This window comes from Pinus tabuliformis, chromosome 6, assembly GCF_031772625.1.
Source record: "Pinus tabuliformis cultivar Carrire ecotype Pingquan chromosome 6, CPIR1, whole genome shotgun sequence".
NCBI lineage: Eukaryota > Viridiplantae > Streptophyta > Pinopsida > Pinales > Pinaceae > Pinus > Pinus tabuliformis.
This window is the reverse complement of record NC_142292.1, coordinates 1819013528-1819027590: the sequence shown is the minus strand read 5'-3', so window position 1 is coordinate 1819027590 and position 14063 is coordinate 1819013528. Positions and strand designations below refer to the sequence as shown.

Below are 14063 nucleotides of genomic sequence, written 5' to 3'. Positions count from 1 at the left end.
AAGACACCGGTAAGTCTATTGATCTCTCTTCTTTCACATTTCATAAAGGAAGAAACCAGTATAGCTATACTCGTTTGTTGCTAAGGCACTGTCACACCTTAGGTGGATAGGATCGTCCTACATAGGCATTTTTCCCCACAACACAACCCAGGCGATTCAGTTTTCTGGATGACAGGTAGGATGGTGGGAGATTCTTCTCACATTGGTTCAGGTAGAGTAGATGCAGTGAGAGGCCGGAAACCGGGAATTCTCAGCGGCCTAGAAACCTGGGGTTTTTATTCTTTATTCGCAATACTGTGCCCTGGGCGGTTTTTTGGTGATCGCAAGCCTTGCAAATGGGAAGTGGTTTTTCCATTTTGGGAGCGATTCCATTCAGCGAGCTCCACATGGTAGTGGGGTTGGATGGAATACCGCCCTCATCGCACGCTATTGTTTGGTGATGTAGATCGGTGCGATATGATCCTCAATCGTCGGATCTTGCAAGGCAGATCTACGAATGGGATTGATTGAGCATGTTGGTGGGTCCATATGGGTAAACGTCATGCTTCTAAGCACAACGATATTGGCCATAGCTGTGGGATCGGGCGAAGAGGTTCGATGGTTGAGATTAAAGATGTAAGTCAGGTAAATGGCAAGAAGCAAAATGTTCTTGATGGGAAGCAGCTTTTTATACATTCTACGGATTCGCGGGTTTGTGAGTTATGCGGACATGAAATATTTAAAGATTGGCACATATGTTCCTCTTCAGGTCTGACTCTAGATTCTTGTTAGCCGATTTCCGTAGTATATTTCTTTAGAGAGTTTTGAGGTTTGGTTGTAGGGGTCAGGGCCTTTGCCTTTGACCCGTTAACAATTAGTGCTAGGTTTTCTCCTTAGGCCACCACTTATCGAAGAATGTTGTATTTTATGTATTTTATTCACTGATTAATGAAATAGAAGGTCTGGCTCTTGCTTCAGCAAAAAAAAATATAAGTTTATAATTTAAAATAGATAAGAAGAGATTTTAACCTCTATATATGTTTTAATTGGTTTTTATTTAATTAAACATGATAATTATAATAAGTAAGTTTTCATAAAGATTATTATTTTTATTATTAAAAAAAAATATTCATATAGTAGTATTAATGTAAGTTTATAATTTAAAATAGATAAGAAGAGATTTTAACGTATATATATTTTCTAATTGGCGTTTATTTAATGAAACATGGTAATTATAATAAGTTTTCATAAAGATGCAGTAATGAAGGTTTTTAGGTATTTATAAACATATATATTTAATTTATTAGATAAACAAAAATTTAAATAATATATATATTTATATATGTATAAATTTAACTGATATATATATTTTTTAAGTTTTATTTTCTATTAATCAGCGTATTTATATTATCCAAGTTTTCATTTATACATATTTAAAATATTTTAATTATAAACATGTATATTTAAGTTATATATATTTATAATATAAATAAAATTCAACATATATATATATATATATATATATATATATATATATATTTATAAACATATATAAAATTTAACTAAAATATTTATTTTTAGTTTTTAATTAGTTCTTATTATTTAAGAACTTATTAATTGATTAATAAATAATAATTTATTCTTATCGCTTGGATTAGTCAATTGTAGTTAAAGTCTAGTTAAATGTAGATGTTTCCTTTGGTCAAAGGTAGTAGTTTCTTTCTAGCTGTTTGAATGACTGGTCTCTCTATTTAACTAGCTACCATGATTTGATTCTTCATTTTGTCCTGGCGATGAACCACACTTGGTTCGAAACCTATTTGAAAGGCCCATTTGCTAGTTCGAAACTGGTTCGAAATGCGTCAACCAAGGAATTTTGATGTGATTATAGCCGCAAACATTATATCTAAAACTTGATATGGATCACAGAAGCCTTAATTCAATAATGTCTTTCTTTAATTTCCTAAAAGTTATTATTAATCAATATTTGATATTTGAGTATAAGGTGAATGTGTTTTTTCAAAATAAAAATATAATATTTTCTAAATAAAAAACAATATCCACCATAATTTAAAAACAAAAATGAAGATACCTATTTGGTTAACGATTAGTTTTAATTAAAAACATTATAAAATTTCAATAATCTCACTCTCACACAACTCAAAAGATGTGGTGAGAATATTTCACTCTCACTCTCAACCATAAATAAAATATTTGGATGTTCTTTTGAAATAATATTATTTTATGACGACTTTAGAAAAGATAAAAGTAATTTAAAATGTATATATTACCTTGTGAAGAGGCCAAGACTAATATGAGGGAGATGAGTATTAAGTTGACACGTTTCCATTTTAAAATAAATATAAAATATTTTCTAAATAAAAAAAAATAAGATCCACTTATAATTAAAAACAAAAATAAATATATCTATTTGGTTAGTTTTAATTTTTTTTTGTGTAAGTCAGATAGATATATTATGAAACAAAATATAGTACAAAAAATCTGTTGTTGCAGATCGAGACCTGAGGCAGACAGGTCAATAGACACAAGACATCCGCCCTGAGACAACAAGAAACTATGATAGTTCAAAATGCTAACCACACACCACGCAGGGTGGCCTAGCCCTTTATCTACTATGCATATCTATACCACAGACAGTTCTTGAACTGCATCATTGTAACTAGCATACTTTCAGGATAAGACAAAATTACAGTTCAAGAGGTCCACCGAAACAGACAATAGACAAAACCAAAGAGATGGCACATACATTCCTGATTTACTGCGGAGGCATCCTGATCCTACTAATAGTGTCCAAGCCCTGTTCCAGGACGTGCTTGTCCACTCTTTCCTGCAGGGATCGGTAGTTATGAATTTCCTTCGGCGGTGCTTGCTGCTTGCTATCAGAGCTCGGGGGATCCGGACTCAACGTCTGCCGGAGAAGTCTAATAAGCAGAGTTAATTTCTTAGTGACAGTTTCCGCAACATCATGCACAGCCGAAATCTTGTTGTCCAACGCTCCGCAAATCTCAATCAGACTTTTTAGTTGGGCTTCAGAGATATGGTTTTCCCCTTGAGAGTTCTGGTTCCCTTCATCCTTGGAATCCAGAGCTTTCGCCAAGAGGGTCTTGATCCACCAGCTTTCTACTTGTGTGCGCACGAATTGAGTAGCACGCCTGGATGCAGTGCCTGGGTCCATCAACCAATCTACCTCCCTTGCGATGTCCTCCTCATCGCGCGGCTGTTCCTCCTCCTTTACCGCAGCCTCCATCTCAGCAATTCTTCGTTTGTTTCTTGTAGTCGTTCGTGTTTCATACACGCTCCTTGCAGCCCGGAGCTCCTGATTTGCATTGATGCTCCGACAATTCCCAGTATCCATTTCTTCCCTGTTACCCGTCGCTTGAATAGCAGCTCGGACTCGAGAACAATTGTAACCCAAAGTAATGCCCTTAGAAGGAGTGAATGAAACGTTGCTCCAACCGTTTGTTAAATAGTTTTTTGCCTTGAGGTTTCCCACGGTAAACCTCACCTCCCGAAACGTCATGGGAGTACTATTATCATAGTTCCTGTGGGTGGCCGTGAATGCTGCGTGATGTCTCCTGATATACAAATAAATGTTGCTCATACCTTGATGAATGTATTCGTACCAAATGTTGATCCTGCTGAGGGGGCAGCTGCAGTAGTCCCTTCGAAATATCAACTTGAAGATGTGATCTCTGTGCACCCTCTGTTGCCATAAATGCATTCGCCTGGCTTGTCCTTTCGACCTGTGCCAACCTTCGCCACTCATATCGTCTCCCGAGTATTTCATTTTGAGGGACCGATATAGTCTGTCGTTTTCCGGTTAAGCCCGGTTTAAATTACCCACGTCCTCTCTTGCCAGCTGTAAGCATCTCTCCTTAAGGCGAGGACAATCCACTTGCTGCCAACAGCTGTCCCATCCCCTGTCTTGGTTGTCAATACTGTAGTTTGCCAAGTAATCAACTAGCCCATTTGCCTTACGCCTGACCGATTGAAAGACTAATCCTTTCATTTCACCGATTAACTGTGCAATGTTCTTCGTCACCTTGGCTAGCCTCTAGTGTCTCATGGCTTTGCTTGCTTGAGTGCCTCCCTGAATTTTCTTTGCGACTGAAATAACTAGGGACGAGTCGCCTTCTACCACTACATTGCCTGTCGGTAGATTCCTTAGAATTCTCAACCCTTGTTCTAACGCCGCGAACTCCATCTCATTGTTCGTGCCTTCCCCCAACTCTCTGCAGTAAATATGCACAATTTCTCCTTCCTGGTCTCTAATAACACCTCCAATGCCAGCTATCCTGGGGTTGCCTCTAGAGGCACCATCAAAATTCAGCTTCAAACCTCCCTCTGGCGGACAATTCCATCTATCGGCCTCCGAGTTTGGTTGTTGCTGGTGTCTCGGCGTCATGATGCTATGGTTGATTTCCAGTTGAAATCACTTCAAGATATGTAAGTCTCGAGCCGAAGGCTTTTCGTTGGGATCTGTCTTGCACTTTATCTGAATCAATTTTTTAATATTTGTAAGAATAGTTACTTTTGAATGCTCAATATTTCTGTGTTCATCCTGAAATACCCTCCTGTTGCGCTCTTTCCATATTGTCCACAATACAAAGCCTGGCATGGCTTTCCAGATGTTATTGACTCTCTGGTTTTTGGAGAAATTGTTTTGCCAATTTAAAATCATGTTTTGGATGGACTCTCGATCTCGGTCTGATTTCCGTAGAATTCCCTCCATCCAGTTCCATAGACGGTTTTCCCAATCACACGAATTAAATAGGTAGTTTATAGTTTCTTCTTCACCTGAACACATCGAGCATCTGGAAGGCCCTTCGAACCCTTTCCTGTGCAGCTTGTCCCATGTCAGGGTTTTGTTTCGCATTAGTAACCATAAGAAGGTCTTAATTTTCGGCCAAAATAAACTGTCCCACACTTTGTTGCACCAGAGCGTTGCGTCCTCCTGTTCTGCCTTTACTAACAACTCCCTCGCTTCTTTTAATGAGAAATTTCCATTTCCTGTCATACCCCATCTGAGCTGATCCTCTTCCTCTGTTTTCCTTATCCTTCTCTTAAGAATCTGACTGTTGAGTTGTTTTATGCTTTCATTTCCCTCAATGTTGTTATCAGCGTTGAGATGTATCCATTCTCTCCAGTTTGCATCTCTGCTGCTCAGGTCCCAGTAATGGCAGACTCTGCTTCTGCCTTCGTGCTGGCTGATCTGTTTGAGATGTGCTAACTCTGGGGTGTCTAATTTGGGGAATTGTTGCCATGCATCTTCCCAAAACAGGGCTAGCCTGCCATTGCGTATTTCCCAGAAGCTATTTTCCTGCACTAGGCTGCGGTTTTGTCTTGCAAGATTCCATATGGGCGAGCCCTCTGGAACCTCCTGCAATCTTATGAGATCCTGATAATTACAGTTAGGGATGTACTTGTGTTTCCAATGTCTGGCCCATGGCAAATTGGGCTCTTTAATCCATCTCCACCATAGCTTTGCTCCACAGGTTATGTTGACAACCGCCAGATCCACTAGATTTAGTCCCCCCACATATTTCGGCTTGCATAATTTGTTCCAGGCAACTAATGCCCACTTTCTCTTGTTCCCATTCCCGCTCCATAAAAAGGATCTCTGTGTTGCTCTGATTTGTTGAAGAATCCCTTTGGGGGCTGGTAGCATGGATAATAAGTATTGTGGTATAAACTATAACACAACCTTGGTGAGGATTAATCTTCCTGCAAAGTTAAGCACCCTGTGTGTCCAGTGTTTGCATCTGTTTTCCATATTGGCTATGATCTTTTCCCAATGCACTTTCTACCAAGGCCGCAGAGTAAGGGGAACTCCTAAATATCTCGAAGGTAAATTGCCTATCCGGAAGCCTAGAAGTTGAGAAAGGTGAGCTTGAATAGCATGATGAGTGTTGAAGAAGAAGATCGTAGATTTGGAGAAGTTGATTTCCATTCCTGAGGCTCTGCTAAAGAGATCTAAGATTTCCTTGAATGCCAAGGCCTCTTTCACTGTGGGGCTGCCGTGTAACATAGTGTCGTCCACGAACTGCTGATGGGTAGTAGCAGGAATAGATAGGATTGGTTGAATACCCTTAATTTCCCCTTCAGCTTTCTTCTTGGCTATCATTCTGCTGAGACCCTCCATGAGGATAACGAATAGGAAAGGGGACAAAGGATCGCCCTGTCTTATTCCTCGCGAAGGTGAGAATGGTTCAGAGGGGGCTCCATTGACTAAGATCGAGAATCTCGAGGATTTGATGAGGGCCAGAATCCAGTTAACCCAATGCCTATTGAAACCGAAAGCATCCAAAATTGCTTCGAGGTATTTCTAGCTCACCTTGTCATAAGCCTTTGATAAATCCAGCTGCATTAGCATCCCTACTTTTTTCCTTGAATGGAGAGTGTGGATCATCTCTTGTGCAAGGATAATATTGTTTAATATCTGCCTTCCCTCTACATAACCCGATTGCTCTTCAGAGATGATGCCCGGGAGAATGGGCTTCAGCCTATTGGCAATAACTTTTGATATTATTTTATAGATGACATTGCAGAGAGCGATAGGTCTGAACTTTTCAGGGGTATTAGCTTCCTCTACCTTTGGAATTAGCGCTATGAAGGTCGAGTTTATGGATTTGAGTATGGTTCCAGAACGCCTGGAGTCCTCTACAACCTCCCAAATATCCTGCTTCACAATATGCCAGCAAGCCTTGTAAAAATTTATTGTGAACCCGTCCGGCCCAGGGGCTTTATCATTTGGCATGCTTCTTACAGCTTCCTCTACCTCTTCCAATGTGATTTCCCTATTAAGGGCCTAGTTTTGCTCAGAGGTTACAGCTTTAGGAATGGCTTTTAAAAGTTCCCTGATGGCTTCTCCTCTGTTTAACTGCGGTTCCTGTGCTGTGGATCTGAAATGAGTTGAGAGCAACTCTGATATGTCATGGTGGTTCTTAACTGACTCCCCATTTTCATTTCTCATCTCAAGAATTTTGTTTGAACTTCTGTAATCTAGAGCAGATCTGTGAAAAAATTTAGTATTCTGCTCTCCCTCCTTTAGCCACTGAATCCTTGATTTTTGCCTCCATAGGATTTCTTCCTGCCGACATCGACTGTGCCACTGTTGATTTAGAGTTTTTTCCTGTTCGATGGATTCCTCACTTCTTTGTCCAGCTGCCCATTCTCTGTGAATTTGTTCCAACTTATTTTCTATAAAGGTTTTTTCCTTGAAAATATCCCCAAAAACTGTTCTATTCCACTCTTTTATCTTATCTTTAGTAAGTCTTAATTTCTTCTACAAATTGAACATTTTAGAGCCCTCACCCTCCATAGGTTCTAACCACCATTTTTCAACCATCTGAAGGAAGCTGGGATGATCCAACCAAAATTTTTCAAATCTAAAAGGTTTATTCCTTGGTGTGCCATGAACATCAGCTATGAGCGATATTGGCCCGTGGTCCGAACCTCCACTGGGAAGGATATCTGACTCTACAAGGATACCAGCCATTATGATGCTCTCGGAAACCAAAAATCTATCCAAGCGAGAGGCAATCATTCTATTTCCCCCTCTTCTATTGTTCCATGTGAAATTGCCACTCTTGGTATGAATGTCTACCAATTTAGCATTCTCAATGAAACTAATGAAAGACTCCGCATTCCCATTAAGTTTCCTAAGACCCCCTTTCTTCTCTAGAAGGGTTGTTATCATATTGAAGTCACCCCCCATAATACATTTTGACATTGGGTGCCTGCTAATGAGCCTATTTAAAGAATTCAGGAAATTGATTTTATCCTCTATCTTCTGAGGTCCATAGACATTTACACATAAAAAAGATTCAGAATTACCTGTGGGTTGAGCTTCCATAGCAATGAAGTGCTTGTTCGCTTCTGCAGATAGTATTTGAATTTCTCTTGTGTCCCATATAGTTGCCAGTCCTCCTTCTCTGCCATGACTTTCAACTTCTAGAAAATTTATGTGCCTTCCTATCTTCTTGGATATCCTTGCCATACTGGATCCATTGCATTTGGTTTCTTGTAAGAACATGATTTCCGGTCTATATTTCTGGAACTTGCGTTTCAGCATTCTGTGCTTTGCTTGGCTGTTTAGCCCTCTTCCATTCCAAGAAATGATCTTCATGATAAACTAGAGGGGTTATTGAAAGGACGGGAAGGCGCTAAGAGCCTTCATTTTCCCTGAGTTGATCATTATCATTCCTAGCTCCTGCAGAGCTTCATTGCTTGTCTTTTGGCCCCTTTTCTTCTTTTGCCGTGAGCTTGATGAGTTCCATAGAAGACTCTTCGGGTGGAGACTATTACCTCTTGTGATGCCTAGCTTTCTATGTTGCCTTTCTAGAGCTGCTTTCTGCCTTGCTGTAAACAGATCACTGATTTTTTTGATTTCTTCTTCTGGTACCGTTTCTATACCTTGATTTTTCCAATTTTCCACTATGGCAGGTAGATTCATTCCTTCCCGGGCTAAAACTTCCTCCAGCTCAATGTCCTCGCTCCCTCCATCACTGGTTAACATGTCTGTATCCTCCTTCGGCTCTTCTGGTTGCTCCCCCATTTGGACTTCATTGTTGTGTTTGTCCTCTTCCTCTTCTTTCCTAGTTCGTTCCTCCTTGTCTCTTGGCTCCTTGTCTGCTGCTTTGGTTTTCTGTATCTCCTCTGAGTCTGTCTCCAGATCTAAGAGCTCAAAAGTATTGTTGTTGTTGTTTCTTTCTATTCCTGTTCTGTATGCCCTTCTTCTGTTGGCTCTCTGCCTTCACTTCGGGGTTATAAAGTTATCTTTGCCTTTATTTGCTGGTTCTATTTTGCTGTCCTCCTCCTTCTTGTTCATAGGGCATTCCCTTATTAGATGTCCGTGTTCATGACATTTCCGGCAGCAAAACGGGATCTGCTCATAGTCTATTTCCTGAAAATAATCCTCATCCCTGTATTCGAGCCACAATCCCTCGTACAGTGCCCCTGATACATCCATTTCCACACATATTCTTGCGTAGGAGGTGTATTTCTTCTGCAATGTTGCCTCTGAGGCTTTAACAAAAGTCCCCAACTGGTCTCCAATCTGCTTTAGAGCATTCAAACCCCAATAGTCTATCGGGAGAGAAAACAAGCGGATCCACACTGGAACCTGAGTGAAGGATTCCCTCTCCGGAACAAAGTTCGGTTTCCATGGTCGCATGTATAAACCAGCTGAGGCCATGAAATACGGGCCTCCATCGAAAATCCTGTCCTTGTCTTCCAGGTTAGTGAACACAACTGTAAAGAAACCTTTGGCTCCCAAATGCAGTTTAACATCTCCTCTGGGCTTCCAATGCTGTCTGATCCACTAACACAAGGCTCTTTCAGTTGGCCACATTCCCATGAACTTGCAAATGACTGCATGTTCTGTCATGTGCTCTCTAAAGGCTTGTATTTCTGGATCCGTTATTACAACTCTAAGACTATCAGCTTTCCTTGGTTTACAAATACCGTTTGCTGTTGAGTCTTTGTTGGGGTTCGAGCTTGTGTCCCCTTCCTTCTCTTTGTTCCCCCGCCTGCTGTCTGTGGGCTCCCCGTTTGCTCCTCGTTGTTTTTCCTTGTTTCCTGTCAGATTTTGTCCTGAAGCGTTTTTGTCTCCATTGTCTTCCAAACCCTCATCTTCTTTGCCTTGGTTTATTGTATTACTACTTGGTTCATCGGCTTCCACTTGTGTTTTCTCCTTGTTTTTCCCGCCGCTCTGCTTGAGCCTGTCATTCCCGGGGATTCTGACTCCCTCCTTTGCTTGCTGTCTCTGTTTCTGCATGATTATTTGTTTATAGGTGGGGGTCCCAATGGACCCCTCTGCACCCATCTGGACAGTCAGCTTTTGTCCCCTTCTTAACAGTGCTGCTATCCATGTTCTGTTCACTTCCAGCTCTGAAACTGTTGCAGTTACTCAGAAACCCTCGTTTCCGCCATGGTCGCTCGCTCTCCCTTCTATGTAAGATGTGGCTAATATTATTTGGTTAGTTTTAATTAAAAACATTGTAAAATATTAATAATCATATTTTCATTGTGTTCATTCGGTTGGTTATTGACATTACAACTCAAAAGATGTTGTAAAAATATTTCTTATTCTCAAACATAAATAAAACATTTAAATGCTAATGTAAAATAACATAATTTTTATATGAGCTTTAAAAAAGAGTAATTAAAAATACTTGAAAATTTATATTTTTATTATTTTTTAAAGTATTTCAATATAAGTAAACTTAATAAATATCCATTCTAACTAATTTATTTTTGTATCAACTCTATACAGAAAAAAGGAAGGAAATATATATATATATCTATATATCTATATATCTATATATATATATATATATATATATATATATATATATATATATATATATATATATATATATATATATATATATATATATATATATATATATATATATATATTCTTGAAATTCTTAATATAATATATGGAATTTAAAAATGATTAAGAATAAATAAAGAAAATGAGCTATAAGTAAAATATTTTAATAAAAAAACAATCAAAATATTTCTTGGAATTTAGAGCTTAAGTTGTGTGTTCTAGACAATCCAAGTGTTTAAGGTAATTTTGAAGGGGTTGAATCCATTTATATGTTAAAAAATGCAATTTAAACAATGAAAATCTTATATTGCACTCTAAAAGAAATTCACACCTCACCAAATTTAATCCCTCACGTGCCTTGATAGATCCATGGTTAAAATGAATTTACATAGGTGAATATTGAAACCATTTTATTTTACTATGGGGAAGATATTTAAATATATGCATATATTATTCATTATTTTAAATAGATAAAAATAATACAATAAGTTTAAGATATATAATATATATATATATATATAGATATATATATATATTCTCATTAAAAAGGTAATAAATAATAATTATTGTTATTTGATTTTAAAGTCATAGCAAAGCTACTAGTGTCCTCATTGGGGATGCTTAGAAACTGAGGATGTCTTGCCTCTTTGTGGAATATGGTTGGTTCTATACTGATTTGCATTATAGGGATGGGTCTCAAGGCCTTGCTAGTGTGTATGGCATGAAAATAAGGCCCTTAGCTCCTAGGTGAATCTTCTAGGAACTAAGAGACATGAGCAAGACCTCAAACCACACAACATGCCTTGTTTACTATATCATCATTCTTAAAGTGGGATATGGACATTGATATGATATTTTTTGCACTAGGGATGATTATGAGGCGATGCTCGAGGAAGAAGTTGAGGTATTTTCGTCATAACTTAAGTTGCTTGAGCTAATGGGCCATGATCAAGGCCATGGCCATAACATAGATACTTAAAGTGGAACTTTGTCATACAAGGTGGATATGGACATGGATACAAAAATTTTACATAGTGGGGATGTGGCTATTGGGACCTTAACTAGAATTAAGGAAAGAAAATAAGAGACTTATATCATAAATGAATCTCTAAGGCTCATTGGCAATGCAAATGACCTAAAATCATAATATAGACCCTTTATAAATGGTATTGACCTCATAGTGGAATGTGGGTAACTCTATGATGTCTTGTATCCTAAGAGGGTTGTCTCAATGCATTGGTCAAGGTCAATGGAGGTAATTAGGGCACTTAGGTCCTTGATGAAGGCTTAAAGTGTTAAGGGCCATTAAAAATGCTATAAACCACATAACATTTACTCTAGGGTTGGGGGTGGCATAAAGAGTGTATCGAAGGAATCAACGTTAGTAAATGGAGCATTGTCCTTAATATATGTTAATGGAATTTGAGAATTAAAGCATGCATTTAACAAGTTGATATAGTAGATGGATTGATCTTAATCTCAGAGTGAACATTCATGAAAACTAGGGGAGGCATTGACGGGGAAAAAGGTTCAACGACTAGAAGCGTAGTTGTTGATGCCCTATTTTTCGTGTTGTCATCTCCCATTGCCATGAATGGGTCGTCATATCTCTTGCCTCCCCGTCTAGGGGTGGATCCATTTTGCTTGTTTTTTCACCGTTTTCAGAGTTTTTTTTCGTGTTTCTTTCTTGTTAATGCTGCCAAATGCTACCTTCCATCGTTGTTAGTTGGTTTGTCACTCTCTTCTTTTGGGTCATAGTTTGTTGCTATTTCCTTTGGTGTCATTATGTTGGTTGAGGTTCGAGATTTTTTAGGCGTATTGATGGGTTTCTACCCCCTTTTCTCTGTTGTGGTGTATCTGCAGGTTGTCTCACTACTGACAATCATTTATTCATCGTTTCTATGTGTACTATTGGCATTTTTACTGTTGCAGACTCTGTTTCTATTGTAACATTAATGTTATTATTTTTGGGGTTCATCACCCTACTAATGTAATGTTTTGTTGCCTATTTCTAGGCTTGTGTATGGACTCTCTAGGACATTTTTTTATTTTCTAGATTGTTCTTAGTTTTATTTTATTTAGGGGTTTCAATCATGTAGTTTCTGCGTAGAAAAATTTTCTTTTCTAGACCCTAGGGTTTTTTTTCTTGTTCGAACACTAGGGTTTAATTTTTTTTTTGAAATGTGTAGTAAAATTCTATCTGGAATGGTCTTTATTCTCGCCCTTTTAGGTTTTAATTTTTCATATGGTTGATAGCTTTTTTCTCATCATATATCTATGGAATGAATTTTTGCATATGGAAAATGTAACTTCCTTCATCTTTGATGAATAAAATTACGTTTATTTTTCTACAAAAAAATTAAAACATTGATGAAGACTACCCCTCCCATCCTATGTCAACTAAGTCGAGGCCTCTATGCCAATCTAGTAAATGTTTTCAACACCAACAATAATTTTTAAATGGTAGCTAGTTATTGTGGCATGACACTTAATCCTACATAATCAACTCTTACTTGTATCGTCCTCAACCTTCATCAATGCCACTCCCTCCATCTCTAGAGATACCTATAATAAAAGGTGGTGATTTCCTCAAAGGGAGACTTTATTCATAGTAATAGAGGGATGAATATAACATAGGTGATGCCCGATTTTAGCTTGCTTCCATATTAAAATGTTGACTTTGAAGAAGTGCAATAAGATAGATGTAAAGCTATTACAATGCATTTAAGTTTGTTTCCACATGAGAGAAAGCTTAGGTTAGCCCATATAGAATTGTTCATAAGATATAGGCATAAAAGAACAATATGAAAGTCGTGTTGATAAGTGGAAGGAGACATTGCCATGGAAAAAAAGAAAGTGTGAATGTGATAACATTGTTATTATAGCCATTAAAACAAAAATGAAGAATAGACCGTAAACTAAAAAAATAAATATAAAATAGATGAAATAAAGAAAAAAGCCCTACCTAAAAGAAAAGGCCCTCATCCAAGAATACACTTGAAAAAGAAAGTAACAAATTAAGTACACCAAAAATTTCTAAGATAAATGTCCTAAGCCTTTCTATATGACCCTAATTAAATAATGCATTTGAATATTTTTTTTAAGAAAGTAACATGAAACAAATGTACCAAAGAAAAAAACTTAGGTAAAGGTTAGAAATATTCTATATGAACAACCACAATTGAAAGCACAAACAATCACGAGGATAAGAAAAATACCACATTAACATGGAAAATAAGAAATTGTGGCCATGATAGTCGAGATACCACTCAACTATCAACCATCTTGTCACTCTAAGGATCATTGCCGAGGAATGCCGCAATAGTAAAGATGATCTCTTTTGTTGCTTTATGGACTTTAGAAATTCCTTTGCCATTGTTCCTCAAGTTAAGATTTTGAAAAGACTTGATGAGGTAATGATTCCTCTCAAGTTGCAGGTTACTGTGATTCACCTCTACGAGATGGTTATTGCTAAGATTAAGACCAACGAATTGTGGTATAAAGATATTAAATGCAATATCAGGGTTAAGCAAGGGTGTCCCCTTTCCCCTACCCTTTTTGGTGTTTACATCGATAAGCTAGAGGAGGGTTTCGAAATTGCGGGTGGAAGCGGACCGAGCTTGTTGGTATTATCATTACTCTTCTCCTCTATGTCGATGATATAGTTCTTCTTGCTAAAGGCATGAGGACCTGGAAAAGCAACTTAAGAATCTTCATGACTATT

General features: G+C 37.9%; 1 protein-coding gene across 1 annotated transcript; it reads right to left on the bottom strand.

The window, feature by feature from the left end:
• Nucleotides 1–6808: 6808 nt before the first annotated feature.
• LOC149266288 (uncharacterized) lies at nt 6809–8128 on the bottom strand. The gene is made up of 2 exons (XM_089407769.1): nt 7456–8128; nt 6809–7236 (listed from the first exon to the last, which is right to left on the bottom strand). Exons 1-2 carry the CDS (start codon nt 8126–8128, stop codon nt 6809–6811), a joined length of 1101 nt encoding a protein of 366 aa, XP_089263895.1.
• Nucleotides 8129–14063: the final 5935 nt, after the last annotated feature.

Coding starts and splice junctions, on each gene's coding strand:
- LOC149266288 (XM_089407769.1), bottom strand. CDS start 8,128: ATGAAGATCATTTCTTGGAATGGAAGAGGGCTAAACAGCCAAGCAAAG. Junction 7,237..7,455: donor AGATATCCTTCCCAGTGGAG/GTTCGGACCACG, acceptor GGAATAGAACAG/TTTTTGGGGATATTTTCAAG.